At 35.3% G+C, this 23,655-nt stretch overlaps 1 protein-coding gene across 1 annotated transcript in view; it reads right to left on the bottom strand.

Annotated features, from left to right (window-relative positions):
- Window positions 1-1,102: 1,102 nt before the first annotated feature.
- LOC129279934 (laminin subunit alpha-2-like) overlaps window positions 1,103-23,655 on the bottom strand; it is a 50,790-nt gene continuing 28,237 nt past the window's right edge. Inside the window, exons 26-43 of the mRNA XM_054915995.2 lie at window positions 23,241-23,398; window positions 22,776-22,914; window positions 22,176-22,398; window positions 21,428-21,610; window positions 20,663-20,817; window positions 19,987-20,130; window positions 18,676-18,809; window positions 18,058-18,214; window positions 16,572-16,693; window positions 15,615-15,780; window positions 11,444-11,588; window positions 10,780-10,903; window positions 10,173-10,293; window positions 8,654-8,830; window positions 7,422-7,570; window positions 6,546-6,725; window positions 5,065-5,135; window positions 1,103-3,685 (exon numbers count right to left, since the gene is read on the bottom strand). Coding sequence (XP_054771970.2) covers window positions 3,522-3,685; window positions 5,065-5,135; window positions 6,546-6,725; window positions 7,422-7,570; window positions 8,654-8,830; window positions 10,173-10,293; window positions 10,780-10,903; window positions 11,444-11,588; window positions 15,615-15,780; window positions 16,572-16,693; window positions 18,058-18,214; window positions 18,676-18,809; window positions 19,987-20,130; window positions 20,663-20,817; window positions 21,428-21,610; window positions 22,176-22,398; window positions 22,776-22,914; window positions 23,241-23,398 — 2,712 coding nt within the window. The 3' untranslated portion in view covers window positions 1,103-3,521. The remainder of the gene's footprint in view (window positions 3,686-5,064; window positions 5,136-6,545; window positions 6,726-7,421; window positions 7,571-8,653; window positions 8,831-10,172; window positions 10,294-10,779; window positions 10,904-11,443; window positions 11,589-15,614; window positions 15,781-16,571; window positions 16,694-18,057; window positions 18,215-18,675; window positions 18,810-19,986; window positions 20,131-20,662; window positions 20,818-21,427; window positions 21,611-22,175; window positions 22,399-22,775; window positions 22,915-23,240; window positions 23,399-23,655) is intronic.

The following is a 23,655-nucleotide window of genomic DNA, read 5'->3' as shown; positions in this document are numbered from 1 at the left end:
AACATATCTTCTACAATTTGTTCTATATTCTACATCATAAGCCGATGGCCATCTTTAACAAATTGATTTTTAATTAATCCACAATTGATGATTTGAATATTTTTTGGGGGGGAGGAGAAGGTGTACAAATTTTTATTCCTTTATTGTTTTCTTAAAGACTGTAAGACCTACTCTTTATCTCCTTGAAACATATTTCATTTAAAATTAACAAATTCTCTCTTTTGTTGGATTTTTCACACGCAGTCATCCATTTTATACTCACAAACATTTGTTGTATACAATGCACTGTACATGTACATTTCAATCGAGGTCAATATCATCATATTGCACCCAAATTGGGATTGTGTCTGCAAGGCAATCATCATTGAAAAAGGTATCATCTCACCTATTAATTGAGCCTTGCCCATCATTTTCTTGGTTACCTTGTAGCCGGAAAACTGCGATTTTTATAGACTGGCCTAAAAAATTCAAATGTCTGTATTCCATTTTACAGTACAAGGTCACATCTTGAATCAAAAGAAGGGTTTGTTCTTTTATTTTATTCTTTTTATTTTTTTTATTTGAATTCCTTTTCTTCTTTTTTAAATCTTCTGTATTATAGTCTCTATGCGTGTGGAAGAATTGTTTAAATTTTGTATATGGCTAATAAGTGTGCTGCTTAAAAAATTGTGTTTTTATAAAACACGGATTTGACTCTGTTGAATTCTGTTATTGATCTTATATTATGAGTCTTGGACATTACTAGTATTTCAGAGAGACCATCCTTTTGATTATGAACAAAGATTTCGACTGGTTTGATATTTCTGAATAAGATTGTATTGTATCCATGAATGTATTTATTATGTGTACACTATGAAACTGACATGTTAGGGATGGCGTGCAGTTGGAATTTAGATTTAGGGCTTTTATAAGCTCCTAATTCATTTGATGTATGAGACAGTCATCTTCTCTTCATATTAATCTTACTACTTCTGAGTTTGAGGTTGCCTTAGAGATGAAGCTTTCCAAGAATAACTATTATTCATAATTACAAAAATACTGCATATATATATGACCTGGCATCTCAAAGCCAACAATGACCCCCACAAATTTTTTTTTTTTTAAAGAGAGATTTGTATTGATCTTGAAAAGGCACATCCTGAGCTTTAGAATGATCTATATCTTATCAAAATATATGACTTATCACCATATGGTCGCCTGTACTGTTTCAAGAAGAAGAAAAAAATGATCAACAATCATCCATGAACGTACTAGATTGATTGTAGAGAAAATACAGTGAGAGCTTCAGAGAATAAGGAGAAAGCAAGGTTAGAAGTCTGGGATTTATTCAAGCATGGTGTACGCAGACTCTTCAATGTCAGTAAAACTTCCAGTCATCCATAAAAAATGATGTCAAAGAAAATCTTACATCTTGTCTCTTATATAACTTTGCAACTTCCAAATTTCACAATGCAAAAAGGAGATAAAATCTTTCAGATACTCTAATTTTCTCTTCTTTTTTTTTCAAATTACTATTTGGGCTATTTACAGAGAGCCTTCCCTTGGAGACTCATTTTTGGCTTTGGGGTGACTGGTAACATATTGAAAAAAATGTAAGCCAAATGGTATTTCCATGTTTGATGGATCTAACAGATGTTGGGTCTATCACTCTTGGTCAGTAGCAAAGTTGACCATGCTCCTCCTCATTAATATTTGACCAACTCCAACTGACCTGCATTCCTGGATGATGTATCACCCTGGGTCATATCGGGTTCCATTTCAATTTTTTTCACAAATTAAGCTGTATTACACGAGATGGGAATAGGGGAAACAAGGAGCAAGGGAATAGCGATCCATCTTTTTTCCCCTTTTCTCATCAGTTATTACCAGAGCTTTATAGTTTTTATTATTTTGATTGATTTTTTTGTTATTCTTTTATTTTCTTCTGCATTCATATAATAATTTTTTTCCATATCATAACAAACATACATGTCATATTAAAAAAAACTGTATTTGCCATGAATCATAGAGAAAAAGAACTATTTATATCATTCTTTACAAAATATGATCTACTACCAAATTATTATAACAAACACAATTTGCAGGAGAAGCACTGTCATCATAAGCAGATTGCTTGAAAGAAAAATGACAATCCCAGGTTTAAAACTCCTTTAAACCAATAAGACCTTTATACAGCAAAATGGTAATACATGTATCTGTTCATAATATGAATGATGAAGATGGAGATGATAAGGATGAGGATGATGGTGATAATGGTGAAGATGAAGGCCATGGAGATGATGGTGATGGTGGAGCTGATAATGGTGATGATTAACTCCTAACCAACGATGCAGAAGCTTCTTGAAAGCATAGAGCTTTCCCTATCTCTATGCACCTTGACATATAGTTTCACACGACAGACACATGTACATGTATTATTATATTTTGTTTTCTTTTACATGAACATCCACATCTGAATTATCTATATGTTGAGCTTTCACAAGCATTATGAAATGATACAGTAGGTGATGCATTAATATGATAAATCAATGCTCTAATTACTTTATGACTTCTGATTACCTTCTCTCTGTACAGCCCTTTTAAAACTTTTTCAGCATAGTTGTAGAATATGACATCATTTTTATTGTTTTTTGTTATGCTTGGTTATTTCTTTTTATTGGTATTTTACTGTTTGCTGACTGCGAATAACATAGATTTACATTCATCTTGCGGCAAACAAAGCTATGCATTGTTATCTTATTTGTAGTATTTGTATTTAAGTGTTTATGATCATGTTAATGATATTATTTTGTTTATTCAAATATGAGTCATGAGATTAATTTGCATACGGTAATGAGTAAACTGACAAAAAATAAATTCAATAAAAAACACTATCACCAGCACTGAGAAAATCATTATCCTTATCAAATCGTTGCCATCATTAGCATTAACATCATCAACCATCATCAAATCATCATTATTATCAACAACATTGACATCATTAACATCATCATTCTCCTCCTCCTCATCATCATCATCCTTGTCATTATCAGCCTCATCACCCTCAACATCATAATCACCATCAACAGCATTACCATCATCCACATTATTAACAGCATCATCATCATCTATCTTCTTCATCATCATCAATATCATCATCATTGTCATTATCATCATCTATCATCACCATCAGCCTCATCATCATCATCATCATCATCAACATGATAATCAACCATCATCAAATCATCATTAACATCATTGACATCATTAACAACATCATCATCATCATCATTCTCCTCCTCCTCCTCCTCATCATCATCTTCATCATTATCAGCCTCACCATCATCACAATCATCATCACCATCCTAATCATCATCACAATCATCATCCTCATCATCATAATAATCATCAACATCATCATCACTAAATTCACCATCATCACCACCACCATAACCACCACCCCCACCACCACCGCCAAAATCATCACCAACGTTACATCATTAATCCAACTCTAACGCAGAAACAATATTCAACTTATAGACTTACACTTTTGCAACTTCTTGAGGGTTGATTTGGAAGGCCAAATGACTGCCTGGAACGCTCCCAAACCTTCCAGCTGTGTTGGCCATTGAAGGTGTTCCAGGATTATAGCACAGGGTTTCTAGCTCTTCTGGAGGAATGGGTGTAGCAGGCAACAGAGGCTGAGCTGAAACCAAGGAGATACAAAGGGTTGATCACATTGGGGATATAGCAACATGAGCATATATACCTCCTAATAAAGAGGGGTAACAGTGAAAATATGGCTCAGAATGAAGCATACAGAAAAAAAGGAAAAAAATAAAATGGGAAAAGGGAAGAAAGTTTCATTAAAGGAATTTTCTGAGGTATTATCTTTCAAAGTCTGATTTACACAGCAGTTAGATACATTTAACTATGCGTCTCAGCCAATCACATCCAAAGAAAGTGGTGAGCTTGGACAACATTTCAGACAACAAATGTTGGTAAGACCACTCTCCTACAAATGTTACAAGAATATGAAAATCAGCTCATTCCATCAATATAGATTTATCCTGAATCAGAACGAAATTTGATGAATACATTTCTTCTTTTTTTTTACTTTCCATTCCTCTCTCCCTTCTATAAAAAGGTGAGATTGATGTCAATTGCAACAGCGTGGCATCTATTGCATCTATGAATCTAAACAATATTCAAGCTCAAACACATTAATAACAGACAGCAGCTAATCTCAAATCACCTTCCAATTCAATTAATTTGTCAGAAAAGAAAAGTAAGAATGTTCATTGGGTGTTATAATCTTTGAGACAGCACATTTTCACATCACACTGCATAATGCCTTAACTAGTAGCTCTGTCCAATATCAGACAAATGAAAATGAAATAAATGTTGAAAGAACTAAAAGGCAAATAAAAAAGAATTGAAAAGGCAACATTACACAAAATACACCTTCAAATATCTTTGATCATATATTATCATATATGTGGTTTCCTTTGACCCCCCCCCCAAAAAAAAAAAAAAAAAAGATAATAATAATAACAATCATAACAATAATAAATAAATAATAACAAATATAAAAAAATAAATAACAAATAAAATAAATAATTTCTTTTTTATATCACAGCCTGATTAACCTCAAGGAGCAGACAGATTGATTTTGTCATTTTATGCCAACAGTACTTTTGAACAAAATTATCCATTGAAATTGTCCTCAAGACTAAAAAATGCCAAAAACACTAACAGTAAGAATAGAGTAATTACGGAAAGTTTTCATCGCGAACAATGAACGTACAGGCTTTACAGTATACATGTACAATGTGTTCTTTCTCCTAAAGATGTCAGTAACACACTTGCCAAAATATGATGGGGGTTCCTTTTTAAAACTAAACATATGCCCACAAATAGAATACAAAATGTAGCCTGAAGCCTCTATAGGTCAAATAGAATAAAAATTCTGAATCACTGGGTGAATTAACCCATTGCTTTCTGGAACAAGGTGGATCATGAACAAAGCCTATAGAAATAACAGAATAAAGTAGTCAATAGATTAATAGACTAAAAATAACTTACGTATAGTTAGAGGTCCACATTTTCCAATGGTCACATTTTCAAAGCTGGCTGCCTTCTCAAATCCCAGCAATCTGGTCAAAGGGGGAAAAATTAGGGACAGTTAGTCAGGATATTCTTTCTTTTCCTTCTTAAATAAATTTAAAAAAATATAGGAAGCCAGTGATTTGTGAATATTTTTAAGGCTTCAGCTTTAAAATGAAACATTTTGATGTGTTTTGGTAGTAAATTGACACAATGAAAAGGATTAGTCTCCCCGATCACGTAAATATTATATGTTGATTGAGTACAACCAATTTTTTTTTCTAACATAACACTATACACTGTAGCTCATGGTGTTCTTGAATTATACTTTAGAAAGAGTTTGAAAATAGACTCTGTATATCACTGTTTCCCTTGAGATAAATATACATGTATGTTTTATCATTTGGCAAAAAAAATAGTTCTAGAACACCATAAATTCCTATTATCTAATTGCATTCTTGAAATAGAGCTGTTGATTCAAAGAATATTTTGAGCACTTCCAAATCGCTTTCAAGAACACCAAACTATAAGGGGACTCTACGTGAATAAAAAGGTGAAGTAAAAGTGGTAAATGTGTTTTCCATCTGGAATTTTAATCATTAAGAGGTAGGTTGTATGCTCTCAGCTTATGCTTTTCCTAACCATTCGAATTTTACAAATATTCAAACTTGACCTATACACATACATGTACATCTAGGTAAGCATACCTGCAAGGAGGTCTATGTCAGGGCCCAGCTGCATAGCAGTAACTATTATCATATCTTTGCCATCCGTTGGCATCTTCAAGGGAATCCTTGATTCTTGATTCTTGAATCCTTGATTCTGATTGGCTGTTAAGCAGTGTTGCCGTGGTATGTAGTTACTATTGGATTGCAAAGTTACCATAATAGTAACCTTTATGCAATGGGACACAGGGCTGCACAAACTGCTATCAAAATATTTTCGTTTTCAATAGCATGAGCATTAGCCCAGCCCTGTTATGGCATAATATATGTTTTGTTTTGATAATTGTATATTGTGCTGTCTATGTTAATCTTTTAATGTACCTAAAATGCAATTATATGATACTATGTCGAAAGTATAATGATTGTAATTATGACAAATTTAAAGTGGGAAACAACAACTGAATGGAATTCAATTGATATGAATTGAATTGTATTGAATACTGTCATAACATTCTTGCTAAAACATATTGATTCCACCTGGGTTGTTGAACGTAGCACTATAAAATCAATATTAATGTACTTGGTAATTGATTGCAAATCATTGTGTAAGAGAGGCCAGGGGAGCGTTTCACGAAAGGACTTGTCAGACGTTTTATCCGACAAGCCCTGTTTTATCCGACAGTTATCATGGGAACTGTCGTCCTCAGCCAATCAAAATCAAGGAAAGACGTCAGATCTGACAATTTGTAGGATTCAAATAATGATGAAACACTCCCCTAGTATCGTAATACTCACTCTTTCATGACGATAAGATTTTCAATGCACCCTGAGAAACTTGGTAAAGAAGAGAACTCAGAACTGAGGGTTAGATTCCCTGATGAGCCAATATAGAAGGGAGACATGGCATTGATATAGAGCTCGGTACCAGATAGGCGGCCTGTATCAACGCGACGATCATCCACAATTAGATTTACCCTGGAGAAGCAAGGGGGGATACAATAATAAATGCAGATATACTTCTGATGATCACAATGACTATGATCATTATCAACTTGGTGTACAACACAGATTTAGATGATGTGAAATTTATGATGGTGATGGTGAAGGTGAGGGTGGTGGTGGTGGTGGTGCTGCTCATGATGATGATGATGATGATGATGATGATGATGATGATGATGATGATGATGATGATTCAAGTTCGTCTTTATTTAACCATATTGGAAATTTGTTTTGTTCACAACTTCAAGTCAATAAACATCAAAAATGCCATATTAAACATATAAAACCATTAATAGTAATACATTTATAATAATACATTTATATAATAATGATGAAAATGATAATGATGGTGGTGGAGGTGGTGGTGATGAGGATGATGGTGATGATGATGATGATGATGATGGAGATGATGAAAATGATGATGAAAATTATAATGGTAAACTGATGAGGATGACGAGGATGATGATGATGAAGATGATGGTGATGATGATGATGATGAAGAAGATGACGATGATGATGATGATGATGGTGGTGGTGGTGATGTGGATGATGATGATGATGATGAAGATGATGAAAATGATGAAAATTACAATGGTAAACTGATGAGGATGACGATGAGGATGATATTGGTGATGAAAATGGTGATGATAATAGTAGTCATCATGATCTCACCTCTTATCATTTTTGACCAGGACAACATTGTGAGCAGCACCATCATTGTAAGGACTATCACCTCTCTTGGATCTGAGGGTTAATCTTCCTTGACCATTGTTGATTTGAACGATGACACGTCCATTCATGAGCCCAATAGCATAGGAGATCTGTGGAATACAGAAAAAAGAAAAAAGTATACAAATAAGGAATAGTGACATACTTGTAAACATAAATGTATAAAGCCGAAGCGTCAATAATTTTGCTTAAAATATATTCATTATATATACTCAGAAATAAAGAGAGTATATCTATTGAACTGAATATATATACATTTAAATGTACATGTACATATGCATTTTCCAAAAAAATCTATTGAAAAACTCATCATTCAACTCCACGGATAAAAGATTATTCCTTTGAACATAAAACTATTTCACTAAAAGGCTTTCCAAAGACCCTGCCACAAGTAAACTCTTTCAGGCATTGGACCCTGTGGGTTGTACTCTCAAAGCAATGGTTTAACATACATTGTAGACCAAATATTAATAGAGTGCCAAATAGAGTTGCAAACACATTCATCAAATACAAATCCGTTTAATCCTGCTTTCAGTGAAAAGCATTCCAAAAACGATTTTTGTTATGAAAAATAACTAACAGATAATACATGTATAAGCAAGCAGTAGATCTCAATGAATTATTTTTTATTTTATTGTTCTGGATACTGAAGAAATAGGATTCACACTAGTATTCCATAGAAGAGTGTATTAACCCTCTTGTTTAGTTTATGAAGTCAAACTTGGGATTTATTCTCAGAAAATACAATACAATGGCCCGTATTCTGATGTCAAGTTTAACTTAGACCACGATCTAACTCTGTGCTAAAATTATGGGAAGCCAAAAGTGTCAAAATTTTTATTAAGTTGCATGTTTCTTATGTTTACTGTGCTCTTTCCTGATTCATCGATGGCAAAGACGATCATTTATTTATAATTCCTACACAATTATGAATGATTTGAGAGCCAAATGAGCTGAAATATTATATCTCCACTGTTAGTGATTTATGTAACAATTGCCTGTCCATACTTAAACCACAACTTTAAACCTAAGTTTAAGTTAAACCCGACTTCAGAATATGGGCCTATATGTTCAAAGATTTTGAAGCAGAGTGAGGACGTAATAACACGTCAATCCTTTTTATCAACAATATCAAAAGGATTTAAATCATTAGAACATTTTTTTTTATTTCTCACGTCAGTTGCATCTGGATCGACGTCCCTCCGTTTCCTTCCCTGAGTCTCCCCCGCTGCTAGAATGGTAGTGTTCGGCATGAGGGTGGTGAAGGTCACAGTGATACCTGACTCCCTTGACAGAGGGATGGGTGGGAATGTCACATAGCCATAACCAGAAAATCCTACACTTCGTTGTGTCTGAAAATACAGATACATAGTAAAATAAATTAAATATACATGTAGCATGGTGTTTAAGGCCACCACTCTAACAGCAAGTTGGTTAAACATTTAAGCAATCGTCTAAACTATTTTGGAATTGTTTAAACTTTTTTTAACTACTTGTAGAAACTTGAAACTCTTTGCTTAAAAATTTGAACAATAGTTCCTCAGGTGACAGGATTACATAACATGCTTAAAATTTTAAACAGCAATTTTACAGAGTATAGAATAAATAAAGATACATATATAACAGATCTTACACTAAATCTTAATTAATATACATGAATATAAAATATGGAAATATAAATATATCAATACATTTGCAAATCTTCTATTTATAGTCAATTTATTTTGGTACCTATCCCCACCCACTGACATATATTCATAATTCACATGACAATACATGTAGTTTTTTTTTTATCTATGAGCTGGCTTTATTTGAACTGGGACTATCCTGTCAGCACTTTGGCCCTTTAACACAGAGCTTAGCAATCAATATTAGGACAGACTGTTTTGCAATTGATTGCATTAATTGAGCATGATGTGCAATCAATTTTACATTATTCTGATCAATCACTATGCTTAGTTAAGGTACCAAGGCTTCTATAGGTCAATGATTAACTAAAAACAAAATAATAATGATACATGTAATTATACATGTACTTGCTTATATAGCGCTTAACACTTACTTTATCACAAGTCTCTAAGCGCTGTACAGTAATATACCTCAACTGAGCAGTGGTTACACCCACTGCATTTCAAGGAATATAAATTCCTTCCAGGTACCCATTCACCTCACCTGGGTTGAGTGCAGCACAATGTGGGTAAATTCCTTGCTAAAGGAGAACATGCCATGGCTTTGAATCAATCCCACTCCGATTGAAAGATGAGAGTCATAACCACTAGACCATCACGCACCCACAATAACATACCTTTAAAAAGTAAGTATACCATTTCTCTTCACAATTCTATAAACAAATCAAAATGAATTGATAAAACATTTAACCCTTATTAAACTGGGGGGTCAATTTCACCCCCCCCCCTCTACAAATTTCGTCACTACGCCATCGCGTGAAATTTTCTGACCGCGCCGTTCGCTGACTTTTTACTTTCAAGTCTTGCAAGATAGCGCAATCAGCAGCCGAGATCTGAGAGGCAGGGGGGTCAAACTGACCCCCCCCCCTCTGTATATACTGGTCCGATATAGCCCAGTTAAGATAGGGTTAAACCATCACTACAAGCACCAACACAACATACTAAACCTTGTCTCAAACCAGACTATTAGGCCATGGACCCGACGCCCCATTCAGATATGACTTACCTGATCAGAGCAGCCATGAGTCACCCCAAACGAGCTTCCAGGACTGACCAACTGGTAAGCAGACCGGAAGAGGAAGAACTTACGAAGGCATCCCCGGAATTTCTGGTTGGTGACATTGCGACTAAATAAAACAGAGAGGAAATGCAGTGCAAATATTCAATCCATATGAAAATTGGCAAGACGCCTTGCATAAATAATTAGATTCTTCAGATGGGTGAAAAAAGGGGAACGCCTCTGGCAGTTCATTGATCCTAAATGATCTTTGAGCTTGATAATGTGATCTGAAAGTCAAGCAGCATGTTCAGTGACATTTGATTACTCTGATGAATTTCATGAATAGACACATACTTTCTAAGTTATGACGATACATGTATTTCACACACCTAACCTTGGTTACAATTTACATGTTAATAACGCTGCCATCTGCAACTTTTTTTAAATTACAATAGAGCATGTAACAAAATATCTGACGAGCAAAACAATGAACACAGTGTTATTTTCTATGACATATGAGAACATTTAAATGGTTTTCAGTATAAGCTTAGCTTGACTGCGTGGCGACCGCAGGATAAATTAGAATACCATGAGAAAATAAAAGAGGACTTACAATATTGTGAAGTCTGATGGAACTCCTCCAACATAGACAAAGTTGACCCCTGTGACCTGAAGATTGACCTCTGAGCCCGGTGACTTGACCATGCCCTCATTGTTACCGTTAATGAAAAGGTTGTCTGAGGAAAAATGGAAATTGGAGAGGATAAGTCCAAACCATCATCCATAAAATTTGTTATCAATGCAAAGTTAAAAGCCACTGAGAAAGAGCATCTTCATTGGCCAAGAGCAAAGAATTCGAGCACATAATGCTGTACACATGCAGTGTAAAAAGATATATGTAAAAAGTGTACTTATTATTGGTGGAGATGTGACGTGCATATGATATATTTAGGATGTAAAAAAAAAAAAAAAATCAGGGAAAGTTGTTTCTTAGAATTAAAGTAAAAAAGCTAGAAAAAGGGGTGTTTCTGGGCTTTTCAAATCACGTTTGGGGCTCTTCTTCGTTGAGTGTGGATATTCACTCAACTTTCATTTCTTATGCCATAAATTTGGTGTTGAGGTAAAAGCCACAAAGAAATGATTTAGTCATCTTTAAAAAGGGAATAAATTTGAACAACTCATATTTTAGAGGTGGTTTTGAAAACATTTGCTCCCTTGAGTATAAAAACACTCAAATTAAGCGGTCACTCAGGGACTTCTACTACACCCTCACTTACTCTTTTGTCTGACCCTATTGATACTGACTGCATGCCACTCTCCAGTATTAATCTTGCTTTGAGACACTAGGATACCAACACCATCTCCAAGATCATGCTTGATGGCCAGACGTCCAGCCTCCATTTCAATCGATATGAATGAACTCTGGGAAGAGCAAAAAATTGGATTATGAATATATTTTCAAAATCATTTTACAGACTTTGATAGTCCTGTTTGATCCAAAGAATATTGCACAAATCTCTGTTGCCAATTACACTAAATGGCCCGAATTCACAAAGATTTGATATGTGAAAAGTGGACTTATTAACTCCAAACAGTGGATTCGTGTATAAATTAGCATACTTAACCATGACAACAGGTGTTCAAGTTCAAGTTTATTTTTTCAAAACCAAAAACATCACATCATAATAAAAATAAATATACATACATGTACAACGTAAATGAGTACAATATGGCGCACTGTGACAAAAGTGCGCATCAGCATTGGACATCTTGTTTACATACGCGATAAATAAGCATAATTAATACAGGAAATCTGCATAAACCATGGGTTCATCCGATGGTTTTTAAAACCACCTTTGTGATTTTGAGCCAATAACTAAATGAGGCAATTATTCTACTGTACAAAAATCAATATTTTAATCTTGAAACCTCCATGAAATCATTGAGTTTGATTGGATGCTGAGCACTGATACTATGGTAGCCACATACATGTAGGCCCATCAGATGGAAAAGTTTAAAGGCACCTTGTCAAAATTCTGGGCTGGGTCTTTCCTGCAAGAATCCTACGAGTAGTTTTTTATTAAAAATCATTATAGTCACCATAGACCAAATAATGGAGACCACAGGAAAGCTGAAATGGAAAGACGCAAAGATCAATATAGCGGGATTCCTGCTAATAGACGCGTTAAAAAATTTTGCAACGTTGCTGAACATGTATAAAAATGGTAACTATTCATCAAGGCGACTCAAGATCTAGTTTGACAAAAAGTTACTACATGTACTGGTAACTTCACCATTATCATGAACAGAAACTTTGATTATGAATATAGCTGATGAGTCCACTTTTTTAATTTGTGACCAGGCACCACAAAAGCCACAAAAAGCCGCCGGAAATGAAATTTTTCAGTTAAATAGCCCTTCTGAAAGAAAAAATTCTAAGCTTTATAATGATTTATAACTCATTAACAATGAATGATCCTAACTCACTGAAATAAGAGGAGAATGTTCACTACCACAGAACACTCCTTTTGAGAAAAGGGGGATTAAAAATTACTAGTCTATTGAAGACCACTTACTCTTTCACTCATGTGTATTGTAGACAAAAGGAAGATTATAAATCAATATACTTTTGATAGAAGGGATTATCAGATCGCCCCCAAAGTTGACATACTAATTATATGTAGGTACATTCTGTCCATTCATTTGAACAAGTATCAATGTTTGAACTTATCCTGTTTTGAATTTACAGAAGTTCAAAGAGAGATGAAAATTCAGGTTTTCGAGAAAACAAAACATGATTACAATTAACTAAAAAAAAATAAAAATAGGTCTAATAAAAACATCAAAAAATTACCCTTTAGGTTTGGTCTTTACATCCAAACTTTTATCGTAAATAAGGGAGAGTATACTCTTTCAGAAAACACCAAAATCTTAAATTTGAACATTCTGACCAAAATTCTCTTAATTGGCTCCAATTGAAAATCACATGGCGACTTTTTGTGGGTTTTGTGGTGCTGGGTCACATTTATGTTACAGCAAAGTAACCATAACATTCTTCATGCAATGGGCACCTAGTTTATATAGTTTTTATTTCACTTCAATTTCAGAAAATTGTATCATTCTGTTTTGCTGCACAACACTGAAAACCTTCAATAAATAACATATAGTGCCTACATGTACTTTCCTACGTTCCTACTAACGTCATCGTTGTTTTTCTTGCATGAAGCACTACAATGCTGGAGTGTATCCCATTATAAGCTCCCATATCCTTTCCTAAGATATACAGGCACAGGAGTACTAAAGAAGTAATAGTGTATAATAATGCGTGAAGGGGCTGTCCATTTTGATGACAAAGTGAGATGAGGTGACACCATGCCCCCCCCCCCCCTCTACCTTAATTTCCCTTCATCTTTGTCTATTCAATGCCACCATAACTTGATACTCACTAGGTCTACAAGCAGAAGGACCACTTCACACATACTTCACTAATACCACATTGGCGAACCTATTCAATATCAATTGGTCTAATTGCTGTCTGGCCATCATTACACTTGGTCTAATACCCATTTAGTCTAATGACCACTTGGTCTAAATTCCATTAAACGTACTTTTAATTTAGTCAAATGAAAGCAATAGTTCATTGACTGTTCATCTAAAATTTACATTAAGTAGTATTAGACCAATTATATATGAGATGAATTAGGTATAGCCTAACTGGAGATTAGACAGGATGGTACATGGGCTGAATGGCAATTATACTAAATGGTTAGTAATCAAAGTAATTGTAGAATAAGTAGGAAAAAACATGTGGGAGGAGATCAAACCATGTGAGAGGAGACCAAACCATGTGAGAGGAGACCAAACGCAAGTGGACAAAGCAGGTGTGGATCAACCAGTTTTTTTCTAACAGTTTACAATATATATGCAATCATCAATATCATCGTAAAATAAATGAACATTTCCTGAATATTTTGAAATCATATTGACGTTGAGTAAATATTTTTCCATTATCCCTTTATTCGTCATGTCCTTCCTCATCACAATCATCATCACTCACACTGACTTTGGCCACTATTCAATTGAAAGTATTGATTTTTAGGCATCTTACTTTGCATTTTACTTGGTAAAGAAAAAATGCTGAAAGTCGTATCCCGAGGACATTTAAGTATTTTACTTTATGAAGCAAAATTTAAGCAAAATACTTACTAATACTTGTTTGGATGTTATAAAGTAAGGGCCAAATAATGCGCAATGTATGAGCCCTCTGTGTGCAGAATGTATGACTGCGCATATCATGTTTGTAAACTCCACGCAAGCCAGCACCAGAGTTAAGCCAGGTAGGCCGCTAACTTAGATTTAGGCAAAATGCTTAAACACAAAATGCAATTGAATACTAAAGATGTTCAAGCTTTTTTTACTTAAGTAACAAACAGGAGAATTAATACTTAAAATTCTGGCTTATATAAATATCAAATTGAATACTGGCCTTGAAGACTATTTTGTTATACCACTGAGGTCAGAATGACGTAAAATGGAATGATTAATCCCCACATCTGTCTCACTCATAATTTCATTTGTGATTAAATCTTTTTCAATTAATAGTTTTGAAGCACTTCAAGAAAATACCAGCCTAGGATTGCCTAGATTCTTTATCCCCAAATAAAACTTGATGACATAAGACCTTCACAGTAGAAATATAATGATGAATACATAGAGCTGAAACATTTCAGAGGCTTCAGGGGTTGACTGATTTTTGTTTTCTGTTTCAGTGTGTGTTTAAAGAACAATGACCTTTTGAACAATTACTAAATTCCTAACCAACAGATAATTCTCAATCTCGTTGTTGACTCCTAGATGTGAATATGAAACTATAACATATTTTTTTGAGGGGGGGGGGGGCAGTACTCTATTACAAATACACCATACATCTCAAGAATCTTTCCCCTACACTAAAGGTTTTCTTCTATCTTCCTGTAACCTCAATTTCTTCATATCCTTCATTAATTGTTTTCCATCCCCTATATTTGTCTTCTTTCCTTCCTTCATTCAATTAACTTACCTCCCTTGTCTTCTTCTCCTGAACTCTTCCATTTTTCCTCCGTCCTGCTTTCATTCATCAGATTGCTGCCTCACATCTTTTAATTAACCCTTACCTCATTCTTTTTTTCTATCCTCCCTTGATAATTTTTCTTGCATTCTTCTCTGCCTCTCCACTCCGTTATTTACTTTGTTTTAATAACCTTCATCTTCTTAACTCTCCAACTCTTCCCATTTTCTCATTTCCGTACAGTTCACCTACTTTATTTTGTCCTCTCCAATCTTTTTAACATTCCCTTCACTTTCTTTCTTGTATTCTTCCCTCACTTTCCTTCCATCATCATTCCCATCTCTATCCCCAATCTCCCTATATACATGTACCTTTCCCCCTCCTATTTCCCAATCCCTCACCTGATCTTCTGAGGAACTGTAGAAGAGCAAGCCGTTCTCTGACAATGTCTTGATGTCAAAGTTAAGTGAATTGATGTATTCATCCCAGAGGGGTGGCTGCCTGAGCTTTGCATAGCCTGTGCCGTCAAAGTAGGCTCCTGGTTCTGGAGTACTCGTCACAATTGGGCTGAAAAATAAATGTACAAAATTACATAAGTATTCATCCCCCAAATAAATTTCCTTCTTCTGGATGGAGGGAAATGTTTGAAAATAAACAGACCACGGAACAATTAGATAAAACATGTTTTTTTATTAGGTGTATTACTCAAGCATCTTCATTGACCAAAATGCATCACATGACATCCTTTCTCGCATCACGCTGCAGAGCAAAAAGGTGCGCACGAACATTTGACATAGCACACTCTAACAAACCCAGTTAGTGTTTCATAAAGCTGCTTGTAAAGATATGCACAACCTTTTGCAAGACTGGAACATATTCTTAGTCCCTAAGGCAGTTACATATGGATCTTTTAGCAGAGGAAAAGGTTACCAGTCATGCTTAAAATCATTCATAACTTACAAACAGCTTTATAAAACTACCAACCAGCTCTCTCATGACGGAGTAAGAAAGCACCAATGTTTTTTTTCACACCTTTTAAATTCTGGTGTTTTCTGTGTTGCTATGTTATGAAGCAACACAACCAAATTGCTTTGTCGTGTGTAAAAATAAAAAATACAGTGGGATTTTCGTTCCTTCAGAGGATGCACAGCGGGAACTAGATCAATTATTTGTGCACAGTGCGGCATCTATCAAAATAAAACTCAGGTGTACTGCATTTCAGTCACCATTCATTCAATGGGTTTGTACGCTACAGAATAACTTAATCATCAATGTTTAGCTTCATCTTGCAAAATGCAATTAATTGATTCTATCCTCATTTTTATAATGAAAACTGAAAATTCTTAACTTATACGCACCTTCTGAAACTTCCCTCTCCAGGTCCCTCTGAGGTTTTGAAGTTCCAAAGACCAATAGTGACATCATCAAATATGACGTCTCCTATGGTCCCATTAAATGACCTGGTAGACAACACAGGAATCTACAGGAAAACACAAGACAGGCAATATCAATGCATACAATATGGTGGCAATGTTAAAGTCAGGGCCCCGTTTTACAAAGGGTTGCAATTGATCCGATGAACCACAACTATGGATGCCCAGTAACGTCAACATCTAACATGCAAATTCGTTAAAAATATTTTCTAGATAAGATGTATAATCATACATTCATCGTTCTCTTGAAGATTCAGTTTGATTCTCTTTATTCAAAGGAGATTGTGCAAATTCCTGTAGAAAAAAACTATGGTATGGATGGATTTCCATACAGTTGAGATTGATTGGATCAACCGTAACTCTTAATAAGATGGGGCCCAGATAATACACAAAATGATACACAATGTATAAACATGGCACATGAGTACACAAATACATGTAGTACAAAGACAGAACAAAAACATAATAAAACTTACATTACCCATGACTTTATATACTTTTTTAACATGTTACACACCTAGAGCTCAAAATCTCTATTTTCCTTCATGTCCTCAGTGAGAAAATTATGTAAAGTTGAAAGTCCCAAAGTATATGTGGCTCTCATTTGCAATATCATGAAGTATTTGAAAATCATGAGAACATGGATATATAAATCAGTGGAAATGTAAATTATCTGAGGCTGGCTCTAATAATAGTACTTCCAAACAATAATCAATATGTAAGATTAATATTCATGAATTATTTTGTTACAAATGGGAACAAGAGTGTCACAAAGGCAAGCACATAATACCCTGCCTGTAACATGTAAAACAGAGTTATTGGTCGAGCAAGAAAAGTGGAAGGTGGCAACTTCACCTTTGACCTTCTGACCTCAATTCCTGGGATCCATGCTTGTATCATACACACCAAATTATATAAGCCTAGGTTAACTTAAACTGAAGTTATTGTGTTTACAAGGACTTTAGAAGGGTATTATGAAAGCATGTCACTGTGACCTTGACCTTCAACCTTTTGACCTCAAAATCAAGAGACTTCCTGGGATCTAAGCTAGTATTATACACACCAAATTATATGCGCCTAGGTTAAGTTACACTGAAGTTATTGCATTTACAAAGACTTCAGAAGGGTAAGATGAAAACATGTCACTGTGACCTTGACCTTTGTCCTTTTGACCTCAAAATCAATAGGCTTCCTGGGATCCATGCTAGTATCATACACGCCAAATAAGATGAGCCTCGGTTAAGTTAAACTGAAGTTATCGCATTTACAAGGAAAAGTTAACGGACGGACGGACACCGAGCGTGATACCATAATACGTCCCGCAGGACGGGCGTATAATAAAAAGTAATAGACAAAGGTACAACTACAAAGAAGTAACTGTATGACTTGTAGACACAGTCATTATACATACGTTAAAGTTGGAAGGGATGCCACCGATGAATAGATTGCTGTCTTCCCTAACATCAAGAACATTTCTACCTTCTGGTGAAAACCCTGTCACCGAACTACCATTGGAGGTTTTGGCCTGGTTGGAATCTTCCACTTTCAAAGAAGCGGTGTTCGCAAATCTGAAAAAAAAAATACATCACTTGGTGATTAATGATTTAATCTGCACAGTGAAACCATGTTGTCTTATTCTATTTATTTCATATTGTTCCAAACATTGTGGGAAAAAGATAAAGTGAATGACGAAACAAAGAACGGAAAATAAGGGCAGCATTTTACACTAGGTTGCAACTGATTAAGATTAATCACATTAATCAAACTTTTATCTCTCAAGTACACGGTTGAGATGTAATTCAGGTTGCATCAGAGCAGAGTAGATTACAACACTAATGGTGCAGTCACATTTTGCCTACAATGGCTGTATGGCGAGTCAAAAAGCAATAATTTTTGTAGCAGCTTCCTGTGTGTGTGGTTCGTATAGAAATCCGAAAACAGCTGTTTTCGACTCACCATGCGGACACCCTAGAGGAAATGTGACTACAGCATAAGTGAGATTGGTACCAGGATTGAGGTTTAGACTCACCTTTCTATATTAACTTTATACCAGTCTTGATTAGCTGAGAGATTGGATGGGTGCACAACTTCACCCCTCCCTGATCCTAAATCCCAGCTTAGCCTCACCTGACCCTCAATAGTTTCCACTGCAAGATAGTCACCCTGGAGATGAAACAACAAAAAATCCATTTTAATGATGATGGTAATGATAATGATGATGTGTTCTTGTATAGCCCCGGATTCTGCCTCTGCTGGGCGCAGATGGCTCTTGCTCATAAGTAGGAAAAATAGGGAATGTCTCACAAATTTCAATGTCTTCAAACAATAGAATCATCATTCAGCTCAAATACTGTCCTAGTAATGCTACAATTATGTTATTCTTGCCATGATGTTGGAGAGGGGAACTGAAATTTTAATTGAGAGTCTTTAAAGAAGAAAATATTGGTCACACGCCTCCTAACGACATCTTTGAACATCATTTCTGTGAACTCAGATCTGTATGCAACTCTGCTTATTTTCATTATATTTTATTTTCGTATTTGCAGTTATATCTCTTGTTTATTCTAATAATACCTATTTGAAATATAATCACCTTTATCACCACTATCATGGTCATTATAATCATCACAATCTTCATCATCATCTTTTTTTAATTTGTTGTATTATTTATACAGGGTATTATTGTCAGTTTCATAATCGTTATCATCATTATCAACAGCATAATTACATCAATAGGGCTATTCCATTTTAAACCGAACATTTATGTAAATCCATACATTTTCTATTCATACATGTACATTACTTCACAAAGTGTTCAAGCTACGATAATTCAAGAACATTACAATTAACATTTCAAATGAACAGGAATACAAAGACAACTATTTTCAGGAATACCCCCACATATAGGAAGTCTGGTGTACATGTTTTAAAATCATGAAATTGCCCAGATACATGTACTTCATCAACATATTATTATCATATACAAAGAACATGAGAGGATTAACATCAGGAGCCCGTCTTACAAAGAGTTGCGATTGATCTGATCAATCAAAACTATGGACGGCCAGCAATGTCAACATCTATTATGCATGTTTGTTCAAAATATTTTTTAACTATGATGTATATTCATGCATTCAATGTTTTCTTGAAATTTGCTGTGCTTCTCTTTGTTTACAAAAGATATTGTGCAAATTTCCTGTAGAAAAAATTATGACACTGATGGATTTCCATAGAGTTACGGTTGATTGGATCAATCGTAACTCTTTGTAAGACGGGGCCCAGATCACAATGCAGGAACTGTCTTTGGCTATCCTCTCAAGAGAAAGAGAAACCTACTCACACTAATATTGTTGCCAACATAGAAGATCATGTTGTTTGGAGTTGAGATATTGATGTTGAGCACCAGAGCATTGAAGGCAGTGCTAGAAGCTTGAGGGTTATAACTCCGTGCACAGTCCCCTTGGCAAAGCAGAGCTACATTGATCTGAAGAATAGAAAATTATGATTTATTGAGGGGGTGATGATTAAAGAGGGGGAAATATCTTCAGATGGTTATACAGTTTTAAAACAATGTGGATATGCATCTCTCTCTCTCTCCCTCTTGCTCTTCCTCTCTCTCTCGCCCTCTCCTTCTTAACTACTATTGTTTGTCAGGATTCCTCTTCATCCCTTCCTCTTTAGTGTCCCCGCTCTCATCACTTCTCCATCTCTTTACTCTTATTTCTATTTCCTACCAAAATCAATACTAAGCAATGCCTCTCACCTCTGCTTAAAGATCATCAGCGCACCCTACCCCTGCCTGTTTGACCCCTTTTAGGGGAGTTGGGCAGTATCCTAGAAGAAAGTAAATAAGTATTTCAACCCCACCCAATCTCTCATCATTTATTCTTGTTGTGTGTTAAAAAATTATCATCATTCCACCTCTCTATCTCCTTCTTCCTCTCTCTCTCTCTCTTTCTCTTCTCCCCTTTTCTGTCTGTCTGTATGTCTCTCTCTTTCATTTCATTTTGTCTTACCCTTGATGCCTCAGTCCTAGCGTGTCTAATCTTGTCCCTCAGCTGGCTAAGGTTAAGTTCCATTGGCGCCCTCTGTCGGTCAATATGAAGAGCTTGTTTGCGCATTGAGTCCATCTTCATACCCATCTCATCTGCTATTCTGGCTGATGTCTCCACTATGAATCAGAAAAATATTATTCATCCTTGACACAAAGGTTCTTAAAAGTATCATTATTTATGTTGATAAGACACCAGTATATTGGAGGTCAGTTGGCTTACAAGCAATAACGAAGACGTCCTTAAATATACAGTGTATATTCAGTCTTCCATTGTGATGACATTATATCTAATCATTTGTTACAATCTTTAAGATGCCTTTCGAGACACAATCTCCAATTCTTTAAGATGTTATCAAGCATTGTATTACTACTTTAAGCACTTGCCATGCACTTCATATCAACACTGGTGTGTTGGCTTAGTAGATAGTGTCCATTTCACAACCAGGAGGTTGGGAGTTCAAACCCTGGTCGCATCAGACCAAAAGCTGTTAAAAGTTGGAAATTGCTGCTACACTCTTTGGCGTTCAACGATTGAAGGGAGAGAGCAACGTCGATCCGATGCTGAACAGTGGCTATCAGTCCCAAGATCAATTGGGCAAAATGAATTCTCAGAGTATTTCAGATTCCATTTTGAACAATAAGATATTCATCATGCTTTCATTTACAACACTTTCATCCTAACATGAACATCTGTGAGCGTCTCACCTTAAAATCACAATCCACCTACCTGAGTTGGCAATGTCATCAGTAGCATTGATATAAGCCTGATACTTTGCACCGATACCGTTCAGCTTTTCCTTTAGTACTGCAGATCGCACAATGATCCCAGCTGACTTGTCAGTAGCCTGCTTTGCTAGGTTTACTGCCCTTGCGGAACTGATGATAGATCCCTGAGCATCACCTGTCACATCTACCAGAAGTAGTGATATAGAAGCGTCTTAGGGGATTTGCAAGAGAATATTTGCAATCAATAGCAAATTCAGTTACAAACTTATAAGTGATAAATCAAATTTAACTTAAATGCATCAGATTAATTCATAATTTGATGTACAACCTACATATGTGACAGCCCATCCACAAATAAAATTTTGTGCTAACGTAATCAAGAAAATTATATAATTTTGTTGCAGGTCTTACATTTGCTTCAGTCCTCTCTAGATAGTAGTCATTATCAGAAGAAGCTTACAGCATCAAAGTAGGCTCAAGTCTAAAAAAAACACTTTTTTACTTAAATCTATTGACGTGTGAAAAAAAATTGATCTCTAAATTTAAACAGAGCAGGGTGGTTAAAATGATTGTACAGTTTCATACCTACTATTATACATAGCAAATTTAACAAATTTAAACACACTCTGTTTTTGGATATTGCAATGTAGAAATTTCCAATGTACATATTTTCCTTTTTTAATACAGACACATATGAAGTTCATTTGAAACACAAAAGTTTGACAGTTAAAGTCAGAAACCACGCATACCTCCTTCCAGTGAGGGCAAAGCTAGTTTTATCTCTTCCATTCCTTGGCTTGCCTTCTCTTGCAAAGCATTGACTTCTGCTATCTGGCCTTTCAGGTCAGCAAGGTCGGAGGTCAAATTCTGAAGGTTGACTTCTAGGGATGAAGTCTGTTGGAGTTGATTGAAACCAGTGTCTCTGAGCTCTCTGGCTTGTTGGCCAAGTGACTGAGAACCGTTGCCGTAAGTCTGAATTGGGAAAGTAGGCATCAAAGATGATTAACAACGAAACAAAGCAAAATGCCTAACGGTTATGTTAAACAGAAAGTACATGTAGATGTTGGTTTATTTGCATGTACATATATAAACAAAAATATATTAACATCAGATTAACAACAAAAAGCCAAAGTTTGAATTCGCTTAAAAGAAGGCCAAATGGATTAATCACTGGGATGTAAGTCACAACACAATGGGGGTCATCCTCTTGAGTTATAATTAAAGCTTTTATCGAACAAACCCCACTAAGTATCTGAAGTAGTCACAATATATGTTCAATTGCATGCATATGCACAAGATATAAATTAACAATTCATTGATAAATATCAAATACATATATTTTTATATACCTTTTCATATGCTTTATCTGCCATCATCTTGGCTTGCAGTGATGCATTATGGGCCTCATTGATGGCCTTTACCATGTCAGAGTATGCCCTTTCAGCTTCAAGAGACTGTTGAGCATGTTGCTGAGTTGGTAGAAGAAGGCTGTAAAATGGGAATAATAAAAAAAAATATTTCATAACATAGACATGCTTAAAATGACCTTACATGCAAACCAACAAAGTCATAATGTCTGAGGTTTTCAACAGCAATCTGAGAGAAAACAATTTCATTCTTGACAGTAATCACATTCCTATTGATCATGTGAACATAAGTACATCCATTTTTTCATAAAATTGAATTAACCATCTTGTCTTTAATAAATATTCTAAAACTCCAAACAGCAGTGTCTGAATTATGAAAATATAATTCATTTGTACTTCTATCTTGTATTCCTTTGGCCAAATAAAATAACAATAATGATATCTTACTTTTCAAGGAGCGCTGATCTATTGTGGAGTTCTATAGCATGTTCTGTTGCAGCATCTGCCTCTTCACCAAGCTCAATCAGATCAAGGTCACTCTGATCAGCTCGTAGTACAAGGTCAGGTAGAAGTATACTCAGATTCATGTGGTCAGCATCAGACATCTGAAAGTTAGAATAAAAAGTATGTCATGCACCGAGTAACCTATAACCTAGGCAAAGGCTGCAGCAATGTTTGATAAATTTAAACTCGCAGTACATAGGAGCAGCCTCTGCTAAACCTATAAACTCTAGAAGAAACTACAAACCCTCTCAAAAGCTGCGACATTAATGATTATGACAGATAAGAATAAGGATCATTTTATAATTGAAGCACATAGCAATGGAAAAAAAATCAATACTCCTGTCACAGGACTGGAAGA

This window comes from Lytechinus pictus, chromosome 17, assembly GCF_037042905.1.
Source record: "Lytechinus pictus isolate F3 Inbred chromosome 17, Lp3.0, whole genome shotgun sequence".
Lineage (NCBI taxonomy): Eukaryota > Metazoa > Echinodermata > Echinoidea > Temnopleuroida > Toxopneustidae > Lytechinus > Lytechinus pictus.
The sequence above is the reverse complement of the archived record's forward strand: the minus strand, read 5'-3'. Positions and strand labels throughout refer to the sequence as shown.